General features: G+C 37.1%; 1 protein-coding gene across 2 annotated transcripts in view; it reads right to left on the bottom strand.

Moving 5' to 3' along the window:
• Positions 1 to 1,819: 1,819 nt before the first annotated feature.
• The window catches only part of TNKS2 (tankyrase 2), a 29,490-nt gene continuing 3,553 nt past the window's right edge, over positions 1,820 to 27,756 (bottom strand). The window contains exons 1-27 of one of the 2 annotated variants that reach the window (XM_059851612.1): positions 27,324 to 27,447; positions 25,834 to 26,058; positions 24,789 to 24,884; positions 24,106 to 24,142; positions 23,722 to 23,797; positions 22,349 to 22,443; positions 21,743 to 21,809; positions 19,907 to 20,093; positions 18,845 to 18,966; positions 18,246 to 18,337; positions 18,083 to 18,161; positions 16,975 to 17,146; positions 16,263 to 16,342; positions 15,167 to 15,312; positions 14,590 to 14,755; positions 14,088 to 14,307; positions 13,612 to 13,721; positions 12,733 to 12,921; positions 11,719 to 11,971; positions 11,011 to 11,093; positions 10,454 to 10,574; positions 8,457 to 8,554; positions 7,767 to 7,841; positions 6,682 to 6,787; positions 5,873 to 6,059; positions 4,338 to 4,494; positions 1,820 to 4,043 (exon numbers count right to left, since the gene is read on the bottom strand). In XM_059851612.1, the coding sequence (XP_059707595.1) occupies positions 3,981 to 4,043; positions 4,338 to 4,494; positions 5,873 to 6,059; positions 6,682 to 6,787; positions 7,767 to 7,841; positions 8,457 to 8,554; positions 10,454 to 10,574; positions 11,011 to 11,093; positions 11,719 to 11,971; positions 12,733 to 12,921; positions 13,612 to 13,721; positions 14,088 to 14,307; positions 14,590 to 14,755; positions 15,167 to 15,312; positions 16,263 to 16,342; positions 16,975 to 17,146; positions 18,083 to 18,161; positions 18,246 to 18,337; positions 18,845 to 18,966; positions 19,907 to 20,093; positions 21,743 to 21,809; positions 22,349 to 22,443; positions 23,722 to 23,797; positions 24,106 to 24,142; positions 24,789 to 24,884; positions 25,834 to 26,058; positions 27,324 to 27,330 (3,309 nt within the window). In that variant the 5' untranslated portion in view covers positions 27,331 to 27,447 and the 3' untranslated portion in view covers positions 1,820 to 3,980. Of the gene's footprint in view, positions 4,044 to 4,337; positions 4,495 to 5,872; positions 6,060 to 6,681; positions 6,788 to 7,766; positions 7,842 to 8,456; positions 8,555 to 10,453; positions 10,575 to 11,010; positions 11,094 to 11,718; positions 11,972 to 12,732; positions 12,922 to 13,611; positions 13,722 to 14,087; positions 14,308 to 14,589; positions 14,756 to 15,166; positions 15,313 to 16,262; positions 16,343 to 16,974; positions 17,147 to 18,082; positions 18,162 to 18,245; positions 18,338 to 18,844; positions 18,967 to 19,906; positions 20,094 to 21,742; positions 21,810 to 22,348; positions 22,444 to 23,721; positions 23,798 to 24,105; positions 24,143 to 24,788; positions 24,885 to 25,833; positions 26,059 to 27,323; positions 27,448 to 27,756 lie in introns of those variants that run through there. The other variant, XM_059851611.1, reaches the window with a different exon arrangement.

The raw sequence follows: 27,756 nt of genomic DNA, 5'->3' as shown, positions 1-27,756 counted from the left end.
TTTCTTTTCTTGCGCACACTTTGCCCCGGATCTAACATTAATGTTTTGAATAGACTGCAACTTTCCCCTTCTAAAACAAGTGTGCTCTTCCCAAAAGGAGCCTTGTAATGTCCACACATCAGTGTTTGTTTGCTTTTTTATGCCCAATGTAAATTGGGAAGCTGATGTACCATGATTACTTTGGCCATCCCTAACAATTATATTTGCTATTCCTAACATGCCTTTTCAGTGTGTGTAGAATTTGCCTTTCTTTTTCTTGCAGGTTGTTATTTCTTCTATTCTCTCCCTCCTGTCTGTCTTCTCTGTCACCAACCTTGCCCTTTTTAGGGCAGAACTTGTTATCTTCAAACCAATCACCTACATGCTTTTTCTCTTGTGTTCTGCTCTGGCTGCCTGTAGCTTTTTCTGATCTAGTGAGCCACAGGGAGAAGGAAGAAACCCCTTGATACTCTCAGAAGCACCACTGCTTATGCTTGCTGCACAGGGACAACAGGGACACACCTCCCTTTATCCCTTTTCCACGGTAGCACCACTTCCACCTCCTACTGCAACTACTGCAACAGCTCCAAGAACCAGAGAGGGGCAGGCCTCAGTCAGCCTCACTGCCAGGACACTGAAAGCAAGAAAGCAGCCTTCAGCTCAACACCAATCAAGTCTCTCTTTTTTTAAACTGGAAGGCAGAAGGAAAGCACCCATGGGGCTCTTTCCAGTGAAAGAGAAAACCCATTTTATTACATTAAGTTCAGGAGATGGGCCAAAGACAAGGACTCCTAGGCTGCAGCACTCTCACTCACTGTGATGTTCTGCAGGAAAAGACACCTTCAAAACTTCTTTTAAATTTTTCTTTCAGAGACTGAGCAAGTGTGGGTGAATGCACAGATACACATATATGGCTAATGAGCAAGTTCAGGGTAGAAAGGACAGTGGCAATTCCTTTATACACTTTGTCATTTGCATTCTAAATGCATGCCAACATACCTCTGGAACATGCACTGTATGGGTAATCAACTTTTTCAATTATATAAGATAGAAGAGTGTGGCTGAATTGTTTTTTGATTTCTAAGAACTAAAGTTTAACTTCTGTTTAAATTTTTAAAGAAAAGATCCTGGTATTTCCAATTTGCTTAGTTGTACGATTTCTTTTTATACTAATTATTTAATAAAACAAAACCAAATCTAATGCAGAATAGAAAGTTAATTTTTTGCAACCCAGATAGGTGGAATTTTCAGAAGCAATTTTATCAGAAGTTATGTTCCCAAGACCCTTTAAAGATTTTCATTACCATTGATCTTAGAAAACCTTTGCTTTCCTGCCCTCTAGTGCTCATGTCTATTTAAGTCTTCCACACAAACCTGGTTTTGGAAACCTACCTCCATAAAAATGGTCCTATTGAAATAAAATTCCTTACTTACTGCAATACTACCAGTGATCTAAACAGTTCCTTCTGTTGTTGCCCAGGTATGTATCACACCCACTCAGTTATCTGAAAGGTAAGACTCTTCAGGTTACTTTTCATTTTACCAAACCAATATAAGCAAGTTTTCTTTCTCAGTTCTGGACCATATAATGGAGTTTGAAGTGCACAAATTGTAGCTCCTGGGTTTATTACTGAAACATTTTCACTGCTAGCAAAAGCTGTTAGTTAGCCATATATCGAACTACAAGTTTTTACAGTATTTACAAGTTGTCATCCACATTAAAAGCTCTGCTACTTAATGTAATTAATTTTGCCTCCAGTGATGCAGTTTGTTACAGCATTGTGCATGCTTACATTTAAAACAATGGGTTAACACACTACATCTGTAATTACTCCCAAGCTACCAGAAAACCAGTGAATTAAATTTATTTAGTGTTAAATGGATATGGAATGTCATACAGTACATGTAAAGACACTTCAAGATGAGTAAAGCAGAACTAATTGCACAAGGGATTAAAGGTTCACCTCAACAGTCAGTATTATCAAATCATTACAGCTTCCATCTTCAGAGTGCAAGGTATGTCATGCAAAAAAAACAGCTCAAAAAATCCCCAAACAGACAAAACCAACATTGTGGTACCACTTAAAATGCTATCATACCACAATATTTTACAAGACATTAGGTGATCATTCATATAGAATGAAGCATTTTAGCAATAACAAAAAAGTTTTAAACATAATTAACAGATTCTGCATGAACACAAATTCCAGCATTACTATACCTAAGGAACAGGCAACATGCTGGGAGAAAGTACCTAAAAATCAAAGCCTTTTTTATTCATAGCCAATATTACCTTCTGCAAGAATTCTGCAATCTTATTCAGTTTTCTCACATAACTGGGTAAGGTTCAATACATTTTTACATAGAGCATAATCACATAACCACCACATCAGCAAGAGGATTTCATTATCTTGATCAGTTACTACATTTAAAACCATGGTAAGATAACATGCCCTGCAAACAAATTGTCTTCTGGGACAGTGTTCTGTATGTAGAAATATTAAACAACTAAAATATACTCCTACCCACTTTAACCCCAAGTAACTTATAATTTGTATTTACATATTTTTGAAATACGTAGGTAAAAACTGCAGATGGCAGAAAAGGAGAATACACATGAGAGCTATGGCAGCGCTGATGGAGCGGGTGGGCGCAGCCAGGAACCCCCAGTGACACCTGGGCAGGGGCTGTACCTTTTGCACTCTTCCTCTGTCCAAGGGGCCTCACCAGGGCTACCAAAGGCAGCTGCTGCTATGGCAGAGCTGCTCCTCCTCTCCCAGCTGGCCGAGCTGGGAGCAGAAGGTGCAGCCCCAGCAGTTCCACTCAGCTGAAAGCAGACAAACACACTCCTACACACCTGCTTCAACCACAGCTTGAATGTTAACATGGACGAGACACAGGAGATGAGAGGATGGCTTTTAACATTTCCACCTTGCAATGCTCATATTCTGAGGGCACCAACAGGTAGATTAATCTACCAAAAAAAGCATATTAAAAAGGCCAAGTTGTTTGCCCTCATATTAGGAATAAACTATTTACCTTCCTGGCTTAAATGTAAGCAAGAGAAACTCAAGAAAACTTCTTGAGGCCAATTTTCCATCTACATTTAAAGAAAATAATTTACTAAAACTGTAACTTGCAAGGTCTACTAGCCTTGAAGTGAGGATACAGGTTAACTATACCTGTAGTTAAATAAAAAACTTTGAAAGGCATTTTACAGAAATAAAATATGAAACTCTAGGAAGTAGGTGGAAAACCACTTAAGTATTTGTCTGGAATATTCTATTTTCATAGCTCACCATTCTCAGGAATGTATATTTCATAAATAAAAATACAGAAAAAAAATTTGTGTATTCAATCTAAAGCTGGATATTTCTAAACCTCTTCAGATAAAATTTGCTTTCTCCCTTACAATTAAGTGATAAAGCCTGAAAAAAATTGACTTTTCAAATCTATCTCACATGAGAAAACACAGATGAACAAACCAACATCTGGAAAGAACATTTTGTACAAGATTGCAGTTCTAAAACACTTATATTACAAAGCAATGTAAATAAATACCAGGCTAGTACAAAAGCTCTTATTTACAGTTTTACAAATGAAAACGTTTTCAGTGTAAATGCAGTGTTTTAAAGAACACAATATTAGTAAAATGAGTTCCTGTATAGACCATTACATTTTCTGCTAGGTTTGAATGCAGTATTGTATAAAACCATTGTTTCAAGTTAATTTTTGTTTATAATTTAGTACAGCCAAACCCCAGTTTATGCCTGGAATGGTATCTGTTAAAGTGCTGAAAAAGAGGACATTTCTGAAATTTTAGAAAAACATACTGTACATTATTAAAGCTTTATCAAGTCAAAACTGGTATATTTTGTTCACATTTGCTACCACACCACCTGGGAATGGGAAGTTTTTCAACAAAAACTTGTTATTATTGGGATGGCAGCCATTGATATCCTTACATCCAAAGTCTGATGGTTTCCCATGACTAACTTGTCTTAAGCTTCAGTGGTGGCTTCAGGTTTCATAATCTGGTAAGTAATCAAGTATTCTGGATAAGCCTGGAAGAATGACAATTTTTTTTTATTATTATTATTTGATTCTCTGGATGAATTAATAATGTTTGTTAAGGAGAATAAAAAATTAATGTCAAAAGAAAAAAGGGCAAACTGTCAAAGGTAAAAATCCCTGGATCATTCAGGAAACATGCATCCTTTCACCTGCAACCACAGCTGGAGTTTGTTCTAAAACAAAAGCAAGCCCTAGCATCCACAAACCTAGGGGAAAAAAACCCCAATACATAACATGCCTTTGAAAAGACAAAAGAGACTAAAACCAACCCAAAAGCTCTTTACCTGCTCTCCTCTGTAAATGACATATTCTGCCAATGCCAATCCATTCACACTGGGCCGCCCGGTCACTGAGTGATGTCCTGGGGGAGAATGAGCCATTTTCATGGCACTGAACTGAAGGAAGGACTTGCCCAACGTTACACGACAGAAGAGCAACTGCCTGTGTTGAAAGGGAAAAAGGACCATGAATACACAATGCTTATGACTTTGAACCTTGAAGCCACTTCAGTCAGCTTTCATAGCTCATAAACTTATCAGGTTCTATTTTGCTGAACAGAAGTTGCACTCACTTTGGAATGCTCTAGCCCAAGGAAAGGGCTGGTAGTAATGTGGAAAAATGTTTATCTTAAGTTACTGGAAACAGCATGCTTAACAATGTACTAAGAGACTGCCACAACCTTTTCTTTGTCTGTTACTTATTTATTTTCATTTTTTCAGGCCTTTTAGGAAAAAGTTTTTTATCCCCTCCCCCATTACTCATCCTGACAACCTAATTCACAAGCGTTCTAATGCTAGATTACTATCTAACAGCCAAGTCAACATCAAGGCCAAGACAAACTCTAGGTCAATGCAAAATAGCTCAGACTAGCATTTGTCAGTTTGCTATGCTGTTTTCACCATCAGAAGACTCAACAAGGGCTCTTATTTCTGTATACATGTACCTACTGCAATGAATGGAAGCCTGGCATTTTTACAGACCAAGGTTATGTACCACCTCACTCTGCTAAAACTTTTGCTTTTCTCACTGTTTGCAGAAGGCAAACTAAAAACCCCTTCTTATTCAAAACTTTAAAAAGCATGATGAGACTCTGACATCCTCTCTAACTCTGGAAGATGATCCTCATTATTTGAGAGTGCCAGAAAAGAGTAAGCAACATGAAAAGGGGGAGAGACTCAAAGAAGGATATTGGAAGGATGACTTTATCCTTGCATACCAATGTAAAACAGGATGCACACAAACACTAAATATTCTTCTGGTTGAAATGACTGCTACCACCAAAACTGACTCCACGATCTAAGAGTTTATTCTGAATTGATGGTATTGGTAACAGGTGTTCTTGTTGAAAAGTGGATTCAAGAACTCAGTTAGTGGCAGAATCGACAAATCCATATCTCTATTTCAGTGTGTGAAAAAGCAGTGATGTGAGTGCTGACTGTTACAAAGTACATCCTCCTCAAAGAAATACTGCATCTGAATATCTCTGAATTTCTCCTTTCTCTGTAACAGACAATGAACTAAACTCTCATATTGCATCTCTCACATAAGCATCTAGCAGATCTTCTTCATTCTCTGGCTTCCTAAGTCTGATTTTTACACTAAATTAAGGGCAAAGATGCCCTTAAGATGGTTGAAGGCTCTTTAGGACTTTGAAACGTCAAAGTTTTCTGAAAGTTTCTATTAGGTCCAGCACCCAGCACACAGAGAGTACTGAGAAGGTCTGGTTAGCAAGCAAACCCTTCCTCAGAGAGAGACTGCTGCATTGATAATCTAGGACACAATATGCAAAAGCAAAATCAGATTCTTTTAAGGGACTTACCTGTGGCAAACATAGCAAGATCTATCTTTGTGAATTGGACATCCAGTGCCACCTCCAATTCCATACACATACTGATTGCTTTTAGAAGAATTTTCAGCAAAATAAATCCCAGCTCCAAACATGCCGCCTATATAGGCATGTCTCTCATCAAAGCCTTTGTGAATGATTGCATTCACAAAAGGGGAGCCTAAGAGAAAGGAAGTAAAACACTGACAATACAGTACACAGATTTTTGTATGTGTCACAATTCAATCACTTGTTCCCAGTGTGCTGGGAACTACGTAGCCTTCCTTATGAACATGCACTGTGAACTTTGCTCACGGGGACAAACTCTGTATTTGTGTACAGGAAAGACTTCAACTGGCTTTACCTTGCTAATGATAAGCTATCTTTGGAACGCTTAACAAAACTAACTTATCAACTTATAAAACCAAGAAAACAAACAAAAAAATCCCACCCCAAAACAATCCTTAACAGAATAAAGTTTGACCTTTAATGATTTTGGTCATACAGCTGACAAAACAGACTTGAGGAGGCACACTACCTAATCTTCATTTATAATTGCTGAAATGTTTTCACTCAGATCTTTGAAGTCTTCTTTGGGGAGACAAGGAGATGCAAATTTCAGAAGAACAATACAGTACATTGTATCATCCCTTGTGAAATACACAAACACTTGCTCATAAAAAAACTCGTGTAAAACCTGGAATCTACTTCCACTGAGGAAATTTACTTTGAGACAGTAGGAACCCTCCAATAAAGAGTGCTGCTGATGAAATAAGGTCATAAAGTGCATTTCAAATTCTCACCATGAAACAGCATCCTTTCATTGGCATGGTTATGATTCTCTTCAGAGACCTCTTTCCTTCTGTGTGTGTATCTTTCCCATAGTTTTTTGTTGCACACTTTCTGAATCTGAAACAGTCAAAATGACACCAAAAATCTCAGCTCACTTCACTGGACAGATAATCTACAGCCACTACACTACAGTACAGTTACACTGCCACTCCAATGAGAATACTTTCCCTGGGACTCAATGAAACACCAACTGACTTACCCCGCACAAACTGATGGTTGCTTTATGGCAAGTAAGTAGTAACTATATACATAAGAAACAATTCATTTTACAGAGCTCCTTGTAAATAAACCTTAAATTAAATATGCTAATTTAAATTTAGCAGGCTCAGTCACAATTTTTCTTGATGCCGAATCACTAGTAAAAAGATCAATCAATAAATTAAGAAATGCCTTCCATGAAGATTTGTGAAGCACTTCTAAAAGAAAGTAAATTACATGCTCCCTGCAGAGGTAGGCTGGGTATTGCAAAGTCTTGTGCATGTAGATACAGCACAGCAATTCCACTGTAACTTGAGTTCAGAATAAAACTTAGTAGTACTTGCAAATCAAAATATTTATGATATTAATGAAAATTACCATTACTTCAGAGGGAAAACCACATAAATTCAAACCAAAATTCCATTAGATTATTTAAACTCATCTACTACCTGTTTTTTTACTCTTGTTTGATATTAAACCAAGCCAAAATAAAAGTTCAAAAGTTTTGTGTTTCCTTCTTCTGTTTCTTTCCTGCCATTCTCTCTCAAAAGACACCCTCTTCTGTTTCTTATAAAACCTCCTGTCTTTTTCTTCAAAAATTCTCCAGTTTTCAGTGAAGTCAATTTCTTCCTATTAGCCCATAAATAGCTTTTCTGTATAAATTAAGTCTTTGAACCTCTCTAGAAAGAGGTTCACACCTTTATCATGTGCATGTCTCAGAATGGCACATCTTGTCACCTTATGGAACTCAAACAAGTGTAGAACATTTTACGGATATGTTACTTTTAGACAAAACTCCAAACATGTAAAACCACTGGCCACAGAAAAAACCAGGCACCTTTAAGATGTTGTATCTATTGAAGACTCCACCAGCATGTCCTCCATCTCTGTGCTCTCGGACAGTACTCTGCATCTGAAAATTGAGAATTTAAAGAGGATGACATTCTTTCAGAATATATTCAACATGTTTCCTTTACACAAGTCCAGTAACGAAAATAATGCATAATTTAGTAACATAATTAAAAATCGTAAGAGAAATTTTTAGGTAACTGGTTGTTAAGTAATGCTGGATTTTGTGAATGCACATGAATAGGTTTAATGATTAAAAAAAAATCCGAATGTATTTTGACTGCTCCATGGTCTAGTTTTCAAACTGGAGGAGACTGTCACTAATCTCTTAAAAATTGTATTTGTTCAGAATTTTGCCTTGTGTTATTACGGCACTTTGAAAGAAAGTGATGTAAAACTGTCAATGACAACAGGCAATCAATTGGTAGCATAGAATTTATGTTATATTGAAGATATTTGATATATAGTACAGGTTTTAAAAATACTACAAGCAATAATAATGTAAGAAAGAAAAAAGTTACAGACATCATGACTGCCCAGTGGTGCAGTCAAAGCTGGGAGTCTGAAGTATCCTTATGCAAGTTTTACTTAAAGGATAAGTTAAACTGTCTAGCAATACTTCCTTATCTGCTTCTTTAGCAGCAATAGCAAAAATACTGAGAGACTACAAAGAATTTACCTCTTCTTCTACGGACTGAAATTCCTTGTCTTCTGTGGAAAGGTCTATGAGAATAGTTCCGCTAGCAGAAGTATTTAGAGTCAGGTATGGGTTAAGTCCTGTGAATACAATAAAACACAGCAAAATCTATGTGAATGTAATAAAACAGTCTCAGAAACCACAATTGTTTTCCCTGATCTGTGGACACTGATTGATCCTTCTCTCAGCAAGAATCATCATTTCAGATGCACTAACCCATTTATCCATGCTTAGCTCAGTATACTGGTACACACAACAGGGGAAATACTTGTAAACACTTGCTTACTTCAGAGTTCATTTCAACTCTAGGTAGTGACACAGAGTCCACAACTACTGGTGGCAGTGGCATCATGAATGGGAAGAGCAACCTGAAGCACTAATTTAGTAGGAGTATTTTTCCCATGGTCATGCAGAAAGAACTGACAAAGAACTAAGTCTGTCAATCCAAAATGCTTGAGACTGGTATTGAAAGCTTAAAAGATATTGAATGTTTAAAAAAAAACTTCCCTATCTTTCCAAATATGCAGAAACTTTTGAAATTTTACACAGAATCCAATGTCAGTTTGCACTGGACAGACTGCAATCATAACTGGCAAGTAACGGGAGAGTAATTACTGGATGTAAGATTATGAAGACAGTGTGTATCAAGTGTCTTTTCTGGCCATGGCCTTTCCAGACAACTAACAGGTGACCAGAATTAAACACTGGGTCTGCCATGAGCTCTTTAAAAGGAAAAATCTGGGGAAAGTGGAAATTACAGATTCATGCACAGTCCAGAGCCTCATGTTAGCAGTGTGCAACTGGAATAGTGCTCAGGAGAAACAAAGTGGGAAGAACCAAAATAAAGCTCATCCACTACTAACCTCAAAACAATGGTAATACTTCAGGAAGAGATGACATTTGTACAAATACACATGTTCAAAAATACATCAGGCCTACTTAAAAGGCAAAGCATATAGTTAGTGGCTATGTAAACTTTGAACTCAAACAAGACATGAGGCCAAAAACACACCTTAAAACTAACTTTAATCCAAATTACTCAATGAGTCTGTCCAGAAAGACCTGACAATTATGAGAAAATTATGCAGATTCACTTAAATACTTCATTATCAGGAAAAAAAATTACCTTAGGGCTGGTTCTAACTGTTTTAAGGAGCAAAAAGTAATTTGGAGCTTGGGATAGTGACACACTACTATGGAGTGAAAATTTTAGAATGAGATTTCACAAATGGTGAATCGGGAAGGGAGAAAATCCTACCAATTCTGATTTATTTAATTTCTGTGAAACAGAGCAATATAACAGTAAGTGATATTTCAAGGAGTCAAAGAAGAAAAAAATATTTGGAGGGTTTTATTTGCCTTCTCCGCAGCCATAGTTAAATGAAGCATACTGAATGATGATGAATTCACAACTGCTGGGACTGTGCTGGTATCAACAGTCCTGCACAACTACAGAAGCTGTAGCAGTAATTTCAATGCAAGCTAAAGCTGTTGAACAAAGCAATTAGGTTAATTTTGGTTCACTGAAACCACACCAACTCTATTTTTAAAGAAATGTGTAAGAATTTCAGCTGGCTTTCTGAGTGAGCAGACAGCATTCTGTGGCAGGACCTAACAGGCCTGAATTCATCAACAGAATGTGCTCTGCTCTTTAGAGTGCTTTGATGAAGATAAATATTCCCTATCTGAAGGAGCTTATGAGCATTTTGCATGAAGTCAACACTTAACCTAAGTAAACAAAAAAAAGTGACCAGAGAGAAAAAAAATAAATCAGAGAACTGAAAGGCAAGATTCACAGTAATTCACAACATAAATAAAAGTACCCAAGTTTCCAGTCAGAAGACATTCTTACCATTTTCTAGATCAGGTTTTATTACTAATTCTTTTTAATGAGATACAATTTGGAATAACATAAGTAATTCATAAAAATTGATTATGTAAAAGCAGTATTACGGGGATAATTTAAAATAAGCATATACCTTGTTGTCCAGAAATAAGTCTTTCAACTCCTTTGATGATTTTATGCCTATGACCATAAGCATTAATGCCAATTTCCTTCAATTCTTTGTGTCCCATTTCAACCAATACATCCAATGTTATCTATAATGAAAGCAAGACCATGTTTTTTGTACCAGAACAAATGCCAGTGACACTGTAAATATACCTCCTAACAGCTCTGAGAAAAAGCTACTGTGAAAAAGAACAGGAACATTAGAGGCTTCAGTGTATTATTTTCATATTTTACTTTTACTTAACTGCTTTCTTCTAACCTTTTGTCTTAAGTAAACATGCTACAAACTACAAATTGTAACTTGCATTGCTTGCAAGTGTTATGCATATGTTAATATATATGCATATATTTTAAGATACATTTTTTAATATAGCAATTAAAAATCCAGTTACAGTCCTTTCCTTCATCCAACTCATTTTGACTGTCACTCATTGAAAATCTGTCTTATTACATTACACTAACGAGGCACTATTTATTCCATTGCTTTCTAGCCCAGACAATCTTGAAATAAATGTAACCACTTACCTGTTCTCTCTCAAATATATCAATTAGATGTTCAAGGCCAAGGTTCCGCACAAACTGATTAATGCTAAAATCTACACCTGAAACTGAGTAAGAAGAAAAACACAATGTACATTCATACCTATATTGTAAAATAAGGCATACACATCTCCCCCTGTCTGTGGCAACAATGAGAGAGGCAGAAATTCCTGGTCTTTTGCAGATGCATATTAAATATTAGATACCACTAACCAGCAGCAACTAATCTGCTCTTCTACCTCCCAAAGAGTAGTCTTTGCCACAGAACAAGGCAACCAGCTACCAGAAAGGCACATTACTACAGAAAATATACTATGACAAGTAAAATGTCATAGAAGTAACCTTTTAAAGATACTTGATCTAAGAACAGCCTCTTAAAAACTAGATAAAGTTGGTAGTAAAATACTGCTTGGTATGCAGCCAAATTTCATTTGACTTCTCTTTTAAAACACAATTCACCATATTGGTTCTGTTCAGCAAAAAAAAAAAAAAAAATTAAAGGCTCTGTAAGGGGAAAACAGTAAAATCTTATCCTGCAAGACTTTCAGACTTCTGTCCCTCATAAATGACATCAGAAGGACTCTAACTATTGTGTATGCTACAATAACTCTATGAATGTATAGGAAACTTCACACCTTCGTGTTCTTCTCACCATTCGTTAAGAAATGCTATTCACTCCTGAGAAAGCCTCACCTTCTTTTTTCTCCAGAACAGTAGCTCCCTCTGCACAGTTTGTACCAACAACAGAGGGAAGTTCAGAGAAACTACCAGACAAGTTGTCAAGACTACTTGCAGCAGACAGACTGGATGGACTGGATGGAACAGAAGAGAGGGAATCAGCTGCAGAACCTGTAGTCTGAGACACACTTATAACCTGAGGTTTGTAGCAAGTCGGTAAGGCAGAAGGAGGCATTGCTGCAGTCAGTAAAGCACTGACATCATCGGCCTAAAGAGCAGAAAACAACTCATTAAAACAGAGGAAAACTTTTGCACAATGTTTTTTCCTAGAATGCACTATCATATCAGCTTTCTTAAGTACACCGCAAAATAATATTGGGAAAACATACATTTTACAGTGCAGCTTACAAATGGCCTTTTCTGCCAAGAGCATGCATCAAACTGTAAAATGTCTATACGTAAAAGCTGTAAAAAGGTAAAAAGTAAAGACTTCAGTATTTCTAAAAAAATGTCAGGCCAGTTAAACAGAATTAATTTACTACAAAAAATGAACAGAAGCTTCTACTGGCAACCAGAATTTATGAAACAAAACAGCTTCTCTAAGTGTAGTTTCGGATTACATTATAATACTTAGAAAGAACACCCCTAAGAATTTAACAGACAGTTTCTTATATTTATGCTGCTACAAGGTTTGCTTATATTTTATTTTCACAATTTTTGTATTAGTCAAACTATAAGCCCTGAATTCAAAGCATCAAATTACAAGCATTATTTCATTTTGTTAGCATTCTGAGGTTTTTTTCATCCCCAATCCATACTGAAATAAGATGCCTAAAGCAAGAAATTATTTAAAGATAGTTTATAAAGCTCTATTGAATTCCCTTGCCAAGCACATACAAATTCCACAAAAACCACAGTATTTTTAATTTTGCAGAAGTGGTTGCATTACTGTTTTTTTAAAGGATAGTTTTAAATGAGGTGTCACACCTAAGTAAGTACAGATTTCCTAAGAGAAGCCCCATCACTTACAGTGACCAGGTCCAATGGTGTTTGTCCTTCTTGGTTTTTCAGAGTAGGATCAGCCCCATGCGCCAGTAACAAGGCACAAAGCTGAGTCCTTCCTTTCTGGGCTGCTTCATGAAGCGGTGTGAAAGCCCATTTGTCTGTAGCATTCACACACGCATTATATTTTATAAGTAAAGCTGCTACATCAACATGCTGGAAAAGAAAAAAACACCTGTTAAATTCCAATGTACCACAGTGTACTAAAATAATTCAGAACTATTACTGCTATTTCTCTGTAATCAGTAATTCTGAATTTTCTTAGAATGCATTTAATTATGATTTTAGAAAGTATTAAAGCAAGGTGTTTTCTTCCTCACCTATGACATATCAGCAAAAAGTTAAGTAAGATTTGTTCTCTTGTGAAAAAAGGATAGAGTAAAACAAAATTCCAAATCCAGAGGAATCTGAAAGAAAAAAAGCCTGATTCTGAACTTCCATTTTGGATAGTTCTGCAAATGCTTTGGTTAAAGACTTGACTTAAGGACAAAGATTCAGGAAGTTCACAAAAACAATTGCTGTCTCAACAGCATTCATGTAACTGAAAGTGAGATCTTCCTGATACAATTTGACTGGCACAGGTAAGGAAACGCATTTTACAGAACAGTTCCGGCATGCTGGCTTTTTAGGCATTCATGGTCAGAAAACTCCATTTGTGACCTTACAAATTCATGAGTCTTTACCTACAACATAAGCTGTGATCTAATTATTCATTCTGTGTCTTACAAATAAGATTACGCTATAACTCAACAGCAAAAGCATTCCACAGAGCCTCAAAATGCTGTCAACAAAATGTACCATTTTTTAAAAAAATAAATAAAGTCTTGGAAAGTTTGAGATATTTACCCCATAAGACGCTGCATTATGCAGAGGAATCAAGCCTCCTTTATCCTGTGCATTCACATCTGCTCCATGCTGCAACAGGTACTCTGCAACCTCCAAATTATTGTAACCAGCTGGAATTGCAGAAGGACAGAATAAACAGAATTAAACCATCACCCCCAGCAGGCTGTGGAAAAGTTAATAATTAACTTAAATTACTTGAAAGTAAATTAAATTGTCAGTCCCAGGACAGCATTACCTTAAGAGTATTTGGTTTTAAAACCTGTCAATAAACAAGAAAAGATCCTCTTTGGCTAGACAGAACAGGAAAATAATTAAACAGTTTAAAAAGCAACCTAAAATTAATATGCGGAAGAATCTAATTTTTTTAAAGAAAAGGTACGGAATCCTCTAGCTTGAGGCTACACTATAAACTTGGGTAGACATAGAAAGTTCAGCCACAGTAATTAGTAACCAATCAAACTAGTTAGAGCACTGACCTGCTAAATGCAGTGGTGTAGAATGCCGTCCTTGTGTGTCCCGACAATTGACATTGTCAGGTGAACAGAGCTTTTTTACTCGGGCCAAACAACCTTTCTTTGCAGCATCTAGGAGAGCTGCATCTCCTCTAAGCAGGTCTTGAATATCAGTATCACCATCTTTAACAAGGTCTAGAGGAGTATTTCCATCCCTGTTTTTCTTTGTAGGGTCAGCTCCATGCTGTGCACACCAAAAACAGGTGATAAGTATGTCAGTAGAATAAACATGCTGCATCTTAGGCATCTAATGCCTTGGTGAACAAATATTCTCAAACATATTAGAATCCTGCAGAGAGCCTTCTGTTTACTGTGTGAAAAAGGACAACACAGGTACTAACAGTATCCCTTTTACTGAAAACATTTAACTACAATAATTTAGAAACCACAAATCAATTTCTGAAATGTAAATGGACTTTGAAAGTGAACAAGAAAGAAATTTACCTCCCTCCAGCATATGTAATACCTGTAACAGGAGTTTGCAAATCTCATATTTTCCTTTTGCTGCAGCTTCATGCAAGGGAGTGAACTTCCACAAGTCAGCTACATTGACAACGGCACCATGTTTAACCAACAGCTCTGCAACTTCATAGTGACCATATGAGCAGGCATTATGTAAAGGGACTAGTCCTCTGTAAACAATTAAAAGAAAAGAAATACTCTCTTTAAAAACAGGGTATTTTTTCAACAATGATACTAACTTAAAACACAATGCATCTTTGACCATATCAAACCAGAACAAAGTATTTCCCTACCCCCCCAACAGTTTAATACAGTAGGAGTACCTATTGCAGTAAAAAACTCAATCTGCAGGACACTAAAGAGAAGTAAAAGCACAGGGCCAGAGAAATTCTTGATGCTCCAATGTAAAGTACTGCAAAATGCTTTTGGATATTCTTAATATCTTAATTCTAACGGAAGTTTCCATGAAAATAAAAAAAAAGGTCTTAAGAAAAACGGGATGCTTATCAGCTAGCAATATTCAAAAGCTGATAGATATGACCAATTTCAGTTGCCAAGAAAATATATATTCAAGCATTTACCCCTTATCTTTTGCATGTACATCAGCTCCATGCTGAAGAAGATACTCCACGACAGATACTCTGTTGTATCCAGCTGCAAAATGAAGTGGTGTAGACTGACGTCCTTCAATATCCCTGCAGTTCACACTCTGGACTGTACACAGCTTCTGTGAATTTCCCCAAACAAAACACATCACTACGTATAGTTGACATCTCTAATTTAGTCGTAGAATATTGTTATACACATCCAATTTTGCATAACTGTTTTCAATACAAAACCATTATTTTTACAGTCTTTACTTTTTACATATTTTGTCCTGAGGAAAAAAATCCACATCTCTGACTTCAATAAATGCTTTTTATATAAGGCATCTGGAGGTGATGAATATTGTGTACTCTGCAATCTGTAATAATTGTGTAATACAAAGCTTTTAGGACCGATCATAATTCTAAAGCAGGCAGTGAAGGATTGTTTGATTGCTTGCTTTGAGAAATTATACACTGACATATAATTCTGCGCTACTTTGGCTGGGGTGGAGTTAATTTTCTTCATAGTGGCTGGTATGGGGCTGTGTTTTGGATTTGTGCTGCACACAGGGCTGATAACAGAGATGTTGTTGTCATTGCTGACCAGGGCTCAGACAGAGACAAGGCCTTTTTGTGCTGCCATGCTGGAGAGGAGGCTGCAGGGAGACACAGCCAGGACAGGTGACCCCAACTGACCAAAGGGCTGTTCCAGAGCAGATGGCATCATGCTCAGTTCATAAACTGGGGGAACAAGGAGGAAGGGGGGAACATTTGTAGTGATGGAGTTTTATCTTCCCAAGTCACTGTTATCCAAGATGGGGCCCTGCTCTCCTGGGGATGGCTGAACACCTGCCAGCCCATTGGAAGCAGTGAAATAACTCCTTGTTCTGCTTGGCCTGCATGTGTGGCTTTTGCTTTCTCTATTAACCTGCCTTAATCTCAGCCCATGAGTTTTCCAGCTTTTACCCTTCTGATTCTCTCCTGATCCTGCTGGGGGGAAATTGACAAGCATCTGTGTGGGGCTTGGATGCTGGCTGAGGTTAAACTACAACAAATTCCCTCTTATTTTTAAGCAGAGGTTTAAGCTTACTTTTACGGTATCCACATCTCCAGCCTTTGCAGCCTCCAGCAACTGTCGATCTGCATCAGAATTACCTAATGGGATACCTTCTGCAAAATAAATGAGATTGCATGACAGGTAAGTGTAGGCAGTTGAAGAAATTCGTTGAGACAGGAAATAACTTGAGTTTTTTAAAAGGGAAATCCTTGAAATAAAGTTAACCAATTACTGACAAATTTTGTCTCTGTTCACTATCTACAATTATAGCTGCTAGAGCTGATGGTGTTTGGGAAGTTAACTTCAGCAACGTGCTTCCTGTATGTTTTGGAATACTGTGGAACCAACAAAGCATTCTTATTTCAGTTTCAGAATTAAACCAGATCAAGTTCATGTATGCATTATTATGTCCAAACCTTACTCCTGAAAATCCACCTACACTTGTTGCTTCCACTCACAAATGCAAATCAAACATTTTTTGTTTTAGAAACTCATTTTTTACTTTCAAGATTCCCCCCACCCTATGTCAGGATTTTAAAATTATTCCAGGTGACTATAGCCCCAAATCTTCATATCTAATTATCCAGACAGCAAATGATATTGTTAAGTAGGGAGTAAAACATCACCTAGTACTGTCTTTCATAGAACATTTTTTTTTGTTGACTAGTCTCTACTACTATTTGGCTGCACTTGGAACAGCAAGTAAAACGAAGCACCTCAGTGGATGTTGAATAACTTAGCATACCTTGTAGTAGCTGTTGCACACTTTCAGTCCCCATTTGTAAGGCTGTAAAGCCCTGCAGAGACACGATGGAAGGATCACATCCAGAACTCAGCAGCAACCTGCACGTCTGAAGATGACCACAATGTGCTGCTCTATGAAGAGAGGTCTGGCCAAGATTATCTAATGCATTAACCTAAAAAATAACACAGACAAGAAATACCACCAACAAGCTAGTATTAAGATGTTTTCATTGCTGACTGGGAAGATTTCACAAGTAGTATCCTTACTTTAATAAAAAGAACATATTTAGTATATTCCCAAAGGTGATGACATTTCAAACAAAAACAGTTCATAAAAGTAGCCCCGTTTTAAGAGGCATGGGAATAATCCAGTGCATTTTTACCACAAACAGGAGTAATTCACTATTTTCCTCCATGCAGTACTAACCTCAGAGCTAACATGAAGAACAGCTTCTACCTTGCATTGCCTTATTGTGGCTTCTCAGACTGAGGACTTCCTATCTGCCGGCTCAGTCAAAGTGTATTCAACAATTTAAAACTCTGCACGCAAACCCTACTTTTATTCCTATTCTTCTTCTGGTTTTAGAAATTTCATACAGTCAGGCTACAATCAAATTTCCGTGAGAGAGATTCAACTCTCAATCTTGGAGGGTTCAAGCACTACAGAGTCTTTCCACATTTTCTTTTTGTGGAAGTTTGAACTAAACATTGTGTTATGACAACATTTTGCCCTAATTTTACTTTTTACTGCATACAACATCATGTAAAGTCTATCTGTCACACAGTTCAGTTTAGCTTCTTGCTGTTCATATACACCCCTCACTTTTTTCCCCTCATGTATTCCATTATTCCTGCTGGACAATGAAGCACTGAATAAGACACTTTGAAAGTTTTCCATTCCCAGAGAGAACTATGGCTGCACTTCTTAAAAATCGGACCAAACCAATGACAATTCTGTAATGTATAGGGCTGTAATGATGGAGATGGCCTGTAGCTGAAGTCTACAAATCTAGAACCTTCCAAAACAAATTATTTTACAAAAACTTGCACTCTCATGGTGTGAAAACTTGTATAGTACAAGAATGTCAACAAAAGTATGATACTCATACCTTAGCTTCATGTTTCACAACTACTTCAACAACATCATTATGAGCTTTTTCTGATGCCACGTGCAGAGGAGTCAGGAAGCTAAAAAAAAAAAGAATAATTCAAAATGTATTTTGCAAAATCTTCTAAACAAACAGTTAAGAACATTCATTTGGAACCACTCACTCTTTTGTTTTTTCATTGATATTGGCTCCTTTCCTCAGCAGCAACTCACATACTTGTTTCCTCTTAGGATATGGAGATGCAGCAGCACAGTGCTGTAAACATGAAAAATTTTACAATTAACAACCAGCTAGCAATACCCAGGTTTTGCTACCTGCTGATCAGCTTGCAGTTAAGAGCTGGTGGCATACAATGACAACAGAAAAAACCCCCAAAACATACAGGTACTTATTAATTTGGAAGATTCCACATGGGCTTTTGAATTTACCCTGGTATTTTCAAGAACTCCCCTTTCTAATAACTGCTGGAAACCATCAAAACAAAGCTAACATACAAAGCTTGCTGTTGCTTGAAATAAGACTATTCTACAAAACCCAGTCATTTAGACTATCTAAACAGGGCTAAATAATTTATGTTAGTCTTAACATTAACTTTAGCAATAAAATATCAACCAGTGTTATTTGCTTAACTAGACACTGGGTATTCCAGGTTGGTCTGAATTACAGCACTTGACACTGCAATATTTATTGCTAAACTATCACCTAGTGTGCTTAGGTTAGCCACAATATATACAAAACCATTAATACATCCTGAGATATTACCAATGCTGTCTCATGTGTCTGAGGATGCTTGAAGTTCACTGTTTCCAAAGAAAGATGTTTCTTTATACGAGCTACATCTGATTCTCTTGCAGCCTGCAGCAGTGAGTGACCTTTGAATTCATCTTAAAAAACAAAGAAATACATAGCAGAGGGTTACACTCCTTGGCTCAAGAAGGATCATGAGAATTGCTTCTTTGAGTTTAAAAAAAGAAATTAATTGTATTCAGCAGACCATGGAGCACACATTTCCAAGTCTGATTCAGACTCAAGCTGTTACATCAATTGACAGAACTTGTTAGTTAAGTCAAAACACTGCACAACTTTTGCTTTGTTTCTAACCAAAGCCAGACACATCCAAGCTGGCTGCACAAGATCTATTTCACTCACTACTCGGTAGGTTCTACTGTTCACACAGGTACTAATTCAAGCATATAAAAATCTCTACTTCTGACCTATTTTTGGAAAACCATTTCTAGATGCTTTCATGAAGCAGTATTTACTCGTGCAGTATTTACTGACAATTTTTGTAAATATCCCAGAAAGTTTTTGTTTGACCACTCAAAGACAGAATCTGAGGTTTCTCTTTTCACTCTTCAAGTTTGCTGCACAAAAATCAATGCCCTTCATCAGTTGTTTTGAACTTTCAGTGATTTTGGCACACTCAAACATATCCAGCATTCTAAACAGTTATTCTATTCTTCAAACACAAAACTGTGGAATAAAAATTAATATTTCAACAATCTTGAAGCAATGACAGGAACAAGTATGGGATATGAAAGTGTATTAGCAAAGTCATGAGGGAAAGCATTTAACAGGGGAAAAGCTACAAAACCCATCACAACTACTTGACTATAAAACCAACAATAAAATTATTTTAAATGCCTACATTCAGAAAAACTAGCAGTTTCAAATTATAAACAGTGAAATACACTGTGTAACATTGCACAATTGCTGTTAAAGCATAAGCATTTTCCAAATCCAGTTCCTGGCAGGTCACTGTCTAGGGAATCTAATTACACATTACAAGATGTAACTGCAGAACTGATCCCACTTGATACTCACATGCTAATCGTTCTTTTAATTGGGGCGTTGGAGCCAAATCAATGGTGCTTTTGTTGTGACAGTTCAACAGTGTTGGGTCGGCACCATAACTTAACAAAAGAGAACATACTTCCACCCTGTTCTTAGAAGCTGCTTCATGCAGAGGAGTGAATTGCCACAGATCCATTGCATTCACACATGCTCCATGCTTGAAAGGGAAAGGGGTAAAAAAAGATGCAATCAAAATCAGGACGTTAGAAAAAGACTATGTTATTAGTTTTAATACAGTAGACTGTTAAAGCAAAAACCAATGCTTCTATGCAAACTGTTCCCATGACACTAATTTTCAAATTAATGCAACATTTCAGCACATTCACCAGGTGGTTTTTAATCACCTGGTGTCCCCACAGTACATTCAAAGAAGACACAGGCTAGCTAGTCTTTTCAGGCTTTTTTCAGAAAGGAAAAGAGCTCTGCTACAGCTCAAATCAGAGAAAGAGAAATATTCACATTCTCCAAATCATATGTGAACAAGCTCTGATTCTTTGCAGCTCTAGAAAATGTCTAGAGTGACCAGCTGCACTAAGATAAATACATGTTCTGTGAATAACCCCCAAGATATTAATGCCACGGTATCTCAGCTGAGATGGGCACTCAATTTTAATTCAAAACACTTAAGTACAAGATTCTACAAGTAATACTCCTGGATGAGTAATGTATGTGTAATTCTCCAGTAACATTTTGATTGTACTTCAAGTTCAGTCTGTAAGCAAGTACATGCTCTTTCCCATTGCTTCTCTTAAAGATGTACAACTTTGCAGAAAATAAATCAGAATTCTCTAGAGCAGAAGTCCAATATGGAATACAACTCCAGCTAAATTGTTAAGACACACAGTAGTGTATAGGCAAAAGCTCATTTGTGGGGTTGTGTCTAGTACCACCACTGTCAAAATTCACTTTACAACTGGCCCCTGAAGTAAAAAAATCGTGACTCTTTATACTTACTGCAATGTAAGCTTATTTCAATAGGTTTTTTTACTTAATTTTTTGCTAAACAAATAGAAAGATATTTTGAATTAGTGGGGGGTTGAAATACGCATAGCAGAACGAGAGGTATTCCCTGAGCAGCCAAATGTCTGGAGTTATATAACAGAACACTCTCAGTTGTTATAACAATCTTGATTTGCTGAGGCAGCTGAGAATAGGCACAGCTCAAAACTCCTTTGGTGGAGTACACATATTATGCTGCAGCCCACATCTTCAAGCTACTAGTTTAATGTAGTTTATCTTACTTATCTTCCAGACTAACATAATCCAGATACATTGCTTCAGTTCCAAGAGTTCCCTTTCGTTAGGAAAACTGACAGGCTTCTCTCTCTTTGGGGTAAAGGCTACAATTCAGGGCCAGAATTGATGCTGTAAAGTTAATTTCCTCAAAAGACTGACTGTTCTTTAATTTTAAACATCTCTTATTGCTTTGTCTTCTAAAATATTCTTCTACTGTCAAACTCAAAACATCACTCAACTTGCAGGAGGTTTTTTGTGCCTTTTTTTTTCTTTTTTGGTGAGTGTAGAAAGATTGAGATAAGCAGTACTTACTTGGTGGTATGAAAATATTCAACTTTGGAGCAGAGAGAGTTAAGAACAGAAAGCACATTTATAAAGAAAAAGCTTCCTTGCAAGCAGAAGATTCTGTAGCTCCAGCTTAATAATCACTAACATGTAGAGCAAAAGCAATTGATCATTCTTTAAGTTTTGTAAATCTACGTACAAAATAAAAAAATATGCAACTTGTATTAGTCTATTATAAACTGCTCTTATTTAATAATATGCAATTTGATCTCATCAAAGACCAACCTTTACTAGAAGCTCTGTTACTTCGTAATGACCATAGGAACAGGCATTGTGAAGTGGCACCAGATCTCTACATAGAAGAAAAAAGAGAAGGATGATCACTTTAGTATACATATATATTAATTTCAAATGCATCTAACACATTGCAGCTGGTACTACGCTTCATGTTGAACATTTTACAAAAATATGACAAATGTTCAAATGAAACTATGGGGAAATAAGAAGCTGAAGAAGAAACCAGAAAATCCCATCAACATTTATCAGAACAGTAAGCATCTAAAATAATTAGAAGATGAGAAGTGAATTGCATTGTCTCACTGAATATGAAATGGTTTCACTCAGACTTGGAACCCTAAGCATAGGAAGAACTATCTGCAGGGGATGTTCAGGAGCGACCCTAGTTATACCCTTTTTCACAAGAACAATGCTGTAATATCTTCCCCTGTGAAAACTAATCAACTTGCATTTTTATCACAACAGAAAGGTTAAAGGTGACAGAAAATCTAAAGTTGGAAATTCTTCATGGTTAAAACAGTATTACTACTCTTTGCTTCACCTCAATTTTTAATGGATTTTGTTTATTCTGAACAAGGGGAAAAAAGAACCTACCCTTTATCCTTAGCGTGTACATCAGCTCCGTGCTGCAGTAAGAGCTGGACTATTTTTACACGGTTATACCCAGCTGCTAAATGTAATGGAGTAGACTGAAACAAGAGAATGTGGAATAAATCAGTAATACATAATCAAGGTTGAGTTTCTATTTCTTTTTCCACAACTTGTTAACAGTACTAAATGTTCAAGTCCTTCAAGACTAACAAGCTTAAAAAAAATCCCAGAGTGCTTGAATCAGACATTTGATAACTATGTTCATTGTTCACTGACTACTCTTGAAGTCAACATAAACACAAATCCCAAATTTACTCCATCACTAATACAAAGGCCATTTTTGGTTTTTTAGCCTACCATAGCTATAAATACTTTGCTGGCACAAACTATGTCCTTGTGAAAGGGAAAGTAGGAAGACCATTAGCAACAATGACTGCTAAACTATGAAGAAGTCTCTCTGCCAATCAGAGGAGTAAGTTTAAAAATTATCAAGAGGGATTGTTATCCACATTTGTGAATGCAGTGAGTGGGGTGTGGGGGAAATTTCATCTCTTCTAGACTCTCACCCTCCAGAGAGCAGACAGATAACTAACTGCTCTATGATATTTTCTAGCAAATGCACTCAAGCATCAGCAGCACTAAAGGCAGAGCTACAAATTAGTGAGGAGGAATCTTATCCTCTGCATTTACAAACCCATCCACTGACCCAGATTTCTACAGCTCCCAGAGGATGAGCCTCATAACCAGATGAGAAAACAGAGATTTACCAGTGGTTTGGAGATCCCAGTATCTTACCATAAAGCCTCACAAAGGGGAAGTAACTAAATCAAAACTTGGGTAATGAGTACAAATACTTAATGAGAATAATGATGCCAAAAAGTGATACTCAACAACCTGAACGTTCTGTAGGCTAGGGGCTGAACCCAGAAGACTTGGGATTTTTCAGAATGGAGATTCTGAACATTTTTATGTCTTTCTTTAGAATTACTTATAGCAAAGAGCAGCTTGCTCCTGAATCAGGAGCAGTAACTTGCCTAAGAGTGCATGTCACTCTGCACCTGTGTGTTTCTCCCTGACAGGGACAAAAATCTGTGAAAAGGCCTTGCTTTTTTATCACTGCAGATATGAAGGTCAAGCAGAAGCTTCAACTGAGAAGAAGTTTGTTTATTGCTCCTATATAGAATTATGGCATAGCCCTTTTAAGATTAAGAAACAAACAAAAAAACCTCAGCTGGCTGCTAGAGAGGTGGAATCTTGTTTTCCGACATACAGTGAAGAAAGTAGATTTTATGTTTAACATTTTTAAAATCTGGTCAAACAATAACTGGATCATGTAAGAGATAAAAACTTGATTTAAAAGTAGTTAACAAAAATACCTTTCTGCCATCACTTGCATGACAGTTAACATTTAATGGTGTAAGAAGAGACATCATCTTTTCCTCATTTCCACTCCTGAAAAACAAGAACGTGAAATGAGCAGAAAACTCTTATCCCAATTTTTAGTAGCTTATTCTGGCTTTATATTTTTCACTGTGGTAATGCTCAAGAGATCTGAAGCAACACATTCCCCTCTGCACTGTCAGCATTAAAGAGAAAACAAAAATGCATTTATGCAACTACTTTCGTAGCTTCATTCACAGAAAACAGGCAAAGCTTAGCATCTAGACGGAATGCAAGCTCCAAAAACTACATATCTATATATGAATTATACAAAATTCTGCAAATATAACTAATTCCAGTTATTTTCCAAACATACACACCTGGCACTTTCTAAGAGTTCATCTTTCTTGTATTCACCTAGAAGACAAAAGGGCTTTCTTTAGCTGTCAAATAAATGTATGTGAAGTTCACTATTGTCCTCTTCTGAAATTTTAGAGAACCTAAGTGCTAGAAGTACTTACAAATACTCTTTTCAGGTGTTAAAGGGAGCTTTTTAAAAAGAGGAAGGGTGAGTTTTTACACAGGCAGGTATTGAGAGGACAAAGGGAAATGCGCTCAAACTAGAAGAGGAAAGATTTAGGTAAATGTTAGGAGGAAATTCTTTACTCAGAGGGTAGTGAGGTACTGGAACAGGCTGCCCAGAGAAGTTGTGGATTCCCTGCCCCTGGATGTGTTTAAGGCCATGTTGGATGGGGTCTGGGCAACCTGGTTCTAGTCAATGCTCCTGCCCATGATAGAGGCTTGGAGAGATGTGATCTTTAGGGTCCCTTCCAACCTAAGCCATTCTATGACTCTAAAAATTTGACAGTTCATTATTTGACTAGTATGATAAACTATCCAGAAGACATGCCATGACTGAGATGATGAAAGTCATATGGGAATTCTATTTAGAATTATAAACCAGACACAAGTTAAAGTAGGTATCAAAAATACAAGCTCCAAACTACTGTTACATCAGTTCAACTGTTACTAGTCATAAAGAAATCTAAAGATTATCACTTACCAGTCAGCACTGCTTTTGCAGACGGGTCTGCTAAATCCAAAGCTGTTCTTCCATCTGTGTTCCGGATGGTTGGTTCAGCACCATGCTGCAATAGTACTACAAAAATGCCAAAGTCTCCATGAAAAAACAATTCTATGAGACAAGGTTTATGAGACATATCATTACTGTAATCTGCAAACAACAAAAGAAACATTCTAACTTCCTTTTTCAAATTTTTAATGTTCAGCATTCTGCAATGTCATCTGTGACCAGTGTATCTGATGAAACATGTCTAGACATATTTTAAGAGAAAAAAGCAGATCAGAAAGAGAACAACCTCAGACTGACAAAAGACAATCTCAGCTGAAAGCTTGTGACTGACTCACCACAAAAACTCAGCAGCTATTTTCCATCAGCTCCAGAGCATGCTGCCCCAAATCCTGTGTTCCCCTAACCTGCAGACAGCAGTGGCAGGCTGTGCATGCTGCACTCAGGCCAGACAGGCAATGTTGTCTGTACAGCTCTCTAGAGCTTTACAGCTCTCTTAAAAGTAAATGGCAGCAAACCACACAATCAAGAAATGTTTCTTGACTACGTGTCTAACTTTCAACATCTTCCTTAAAGAGCTCCTCTTAAGAACTGTGTAGGTAAAACAGGTAGTCAGTGTAATTGAAGTTTTCCCATCCTTAACTAATTTAACACAGCTGCTACACATAAGACAGAATGAATTTATTATTAAGATCACTTTTGTTCTTCCCACTGCACTGTGATCAGAAGCAGAAGGCAGCATAAGAGTCAAGGCTGAAATAGAAAAGAATTTAGTTCCATCATGTCACTTTAAAGCACTTTCCCCATAATGAACCATTAAAGATAGCCAATTATAAAAAAAAATCCAAAAACCTGTATCTTGTAACAGTGACATATGAACTGAAGTTTATGAAATATGTTTACTTTTAACCCTTGTATCAGCCATAGCTCCATACAATGAAAATGGTCTTAAAAGGGTTCTTGATTTTTCACAGTGAAAACAAGTGAGTCAGTCACAGGAAGAGTGGGAGAAAATTACCAATGCAGACATCTGTCTTCCCCTTAATGGCAGCTTCATGAAGGGGAGTGTAATTCCAATTATCTCGAGCATTAGGATCTGCACCATGCCGCAAGAGCAGATTGACAACTTCAGCATGGCCAAAGGAGCAGGCGTTGTGAAGAGGAATAAGGCCTCCATCATCTCGTGCATGGACATTGGCACCACTTTGAAGTAAATACTCAACTACATCCTTCCGACCAAAACCTGGAAAAGGGAGAAACGGCTTCAGAGTGGGGTAAGAGAAATTCCTGCCCCAGACGTGCAGAGTAAACCAACAAACTTCAGTAACAGTAACCACTCCTAAAGACAATCAAAAGTGGCATGGTTTACTAAAGAAGCATTTACATACTAAGGATGTTTTTGAAACTCTTAAAAATTAGATTAAAGATTACAGAAACAATATCTTGATAGGGTTCCCTCAAATTTCAGCTGTATCTTGCATACTTATATAATGGCAAATGAACTAGGACATCAAACTGTATCTATATTTGCTCTACTATCTCCACATGAGGCCAGAACGCTTTAGGATTTCTGCTTGTAGCCATTATACCCATCTGGTTATGTTCCAAAGGCCACCTCAAAGGTTCCATGAATGTCTCTGTAGGTCTCAGCAACTGTTAAGGCAGGTAAGAGCCATATTTTAGTATCAGTCTTCTGCCAAGTACCTTCTGAGAAACAACTCATGTGTGCAGGACTTGGCCTTCCTTTAAATATCTGAGTTACAAACTCTTTTCCTGAACAGATTAAGATCTGGATGAAGTCTTGAGCTTGCCCCTCAGAGAGAATAACCACGAAGTTGCCAACACCACTGATATCCATATTGCAGTGAATTTAAACTTTGCTACAGATCACCCACAGAATGTCCATAGCTGGTTTAAGTCCTTGCAACCATAACCTAGAAATGATGTATATTCCTGATAACAACACAGCATTTCAGTGAGAAAGGCACCAAAGCATACAAGTCTCAGCATTTCAGTTATAACTGAACTTTCAGTCTTAGCTTAGTTGCGACTAAGCCTTTTCATAGCATTTTCTTCACTAAACCTGACTTCAGTAAATCCCTCTTACAGAGCAAGAAGCACTTTCACCTCCTGGAGCTTTCCCACTGCCATTATTAAGCAATTTCTGGATCCCACTTGCTAAGAGAAGGTCTTGTAGACAAGCTGTGTATGTCAGAGAGAGAGGCCTGGACAAGTATTCAGAAATACTTTAGTTAAACTCTCACTTTACTCTTCTTCCCTCAAAAGTCTGATAAGGAATCCCATTCACCACAGATTCGTCATTATTGCAACAATCATTTTATGTCAAACTTTTGAATCACAGCATGAACTTCAAGGTGTCTTCCCGTAACAGTCAGTGGTGATGTGCTTCCTCAAAAAACAGCACTAATGATACAAATCTTAGCTCGCCTAGGATAGAACCACAGACCCTACAGCAAATTCACTTTTGAGTCTCACCATGCCACTTACCAACCATGCCTGTCCTAACAGAGAACAGCTCAGCATACTTGGGATGAGCACTGGATCAGACACATGGTCCATGCAAAATGAATTTATCTGCACAGGCATAGTAAGTCATATTCACTGCACATGCAAGCATATTTCTGCTGCCAAAAAAAAAAATTAGTAGCTATACCCATGGAGTCTTATCATCTATATTACATGCATCATGTTTCTCATTCTTCAATATGTTCAGCTATTCTAAGTATTATAAATACTGTTATTTTTCTTAAATGTGTCCTGATATTTTTCTTGTTTTTTCATGCTTTCAAAAAATTCTGTTTATAGTTTGAATATATACTCAAAATGAACTATATTATTTTGAGAAACTACTCAAAAGAGACCTTCACATGTGCCGGAGTCCTGCAAACCTAATCAAAACTGTTATTTGAAGACAGACTGC

Source organism: Haemorhous mexicanus, chromosome 7 (assembly GCF_027477595.1).
Source record: "Haemorhous mexicanus isolate bHaeMex1 chromosome 7, bHaeMex1.pri, whole genome shotgun sequence".
NCBI lineage: Eukaryota > Metazoa > Chordata > Aves > Passeriformes > Fringillidae > Haemorhous > Haemorhous mexicanus.
This window is presented reverse-complemented; position numbering and strand designations above follow the sequence as displayed.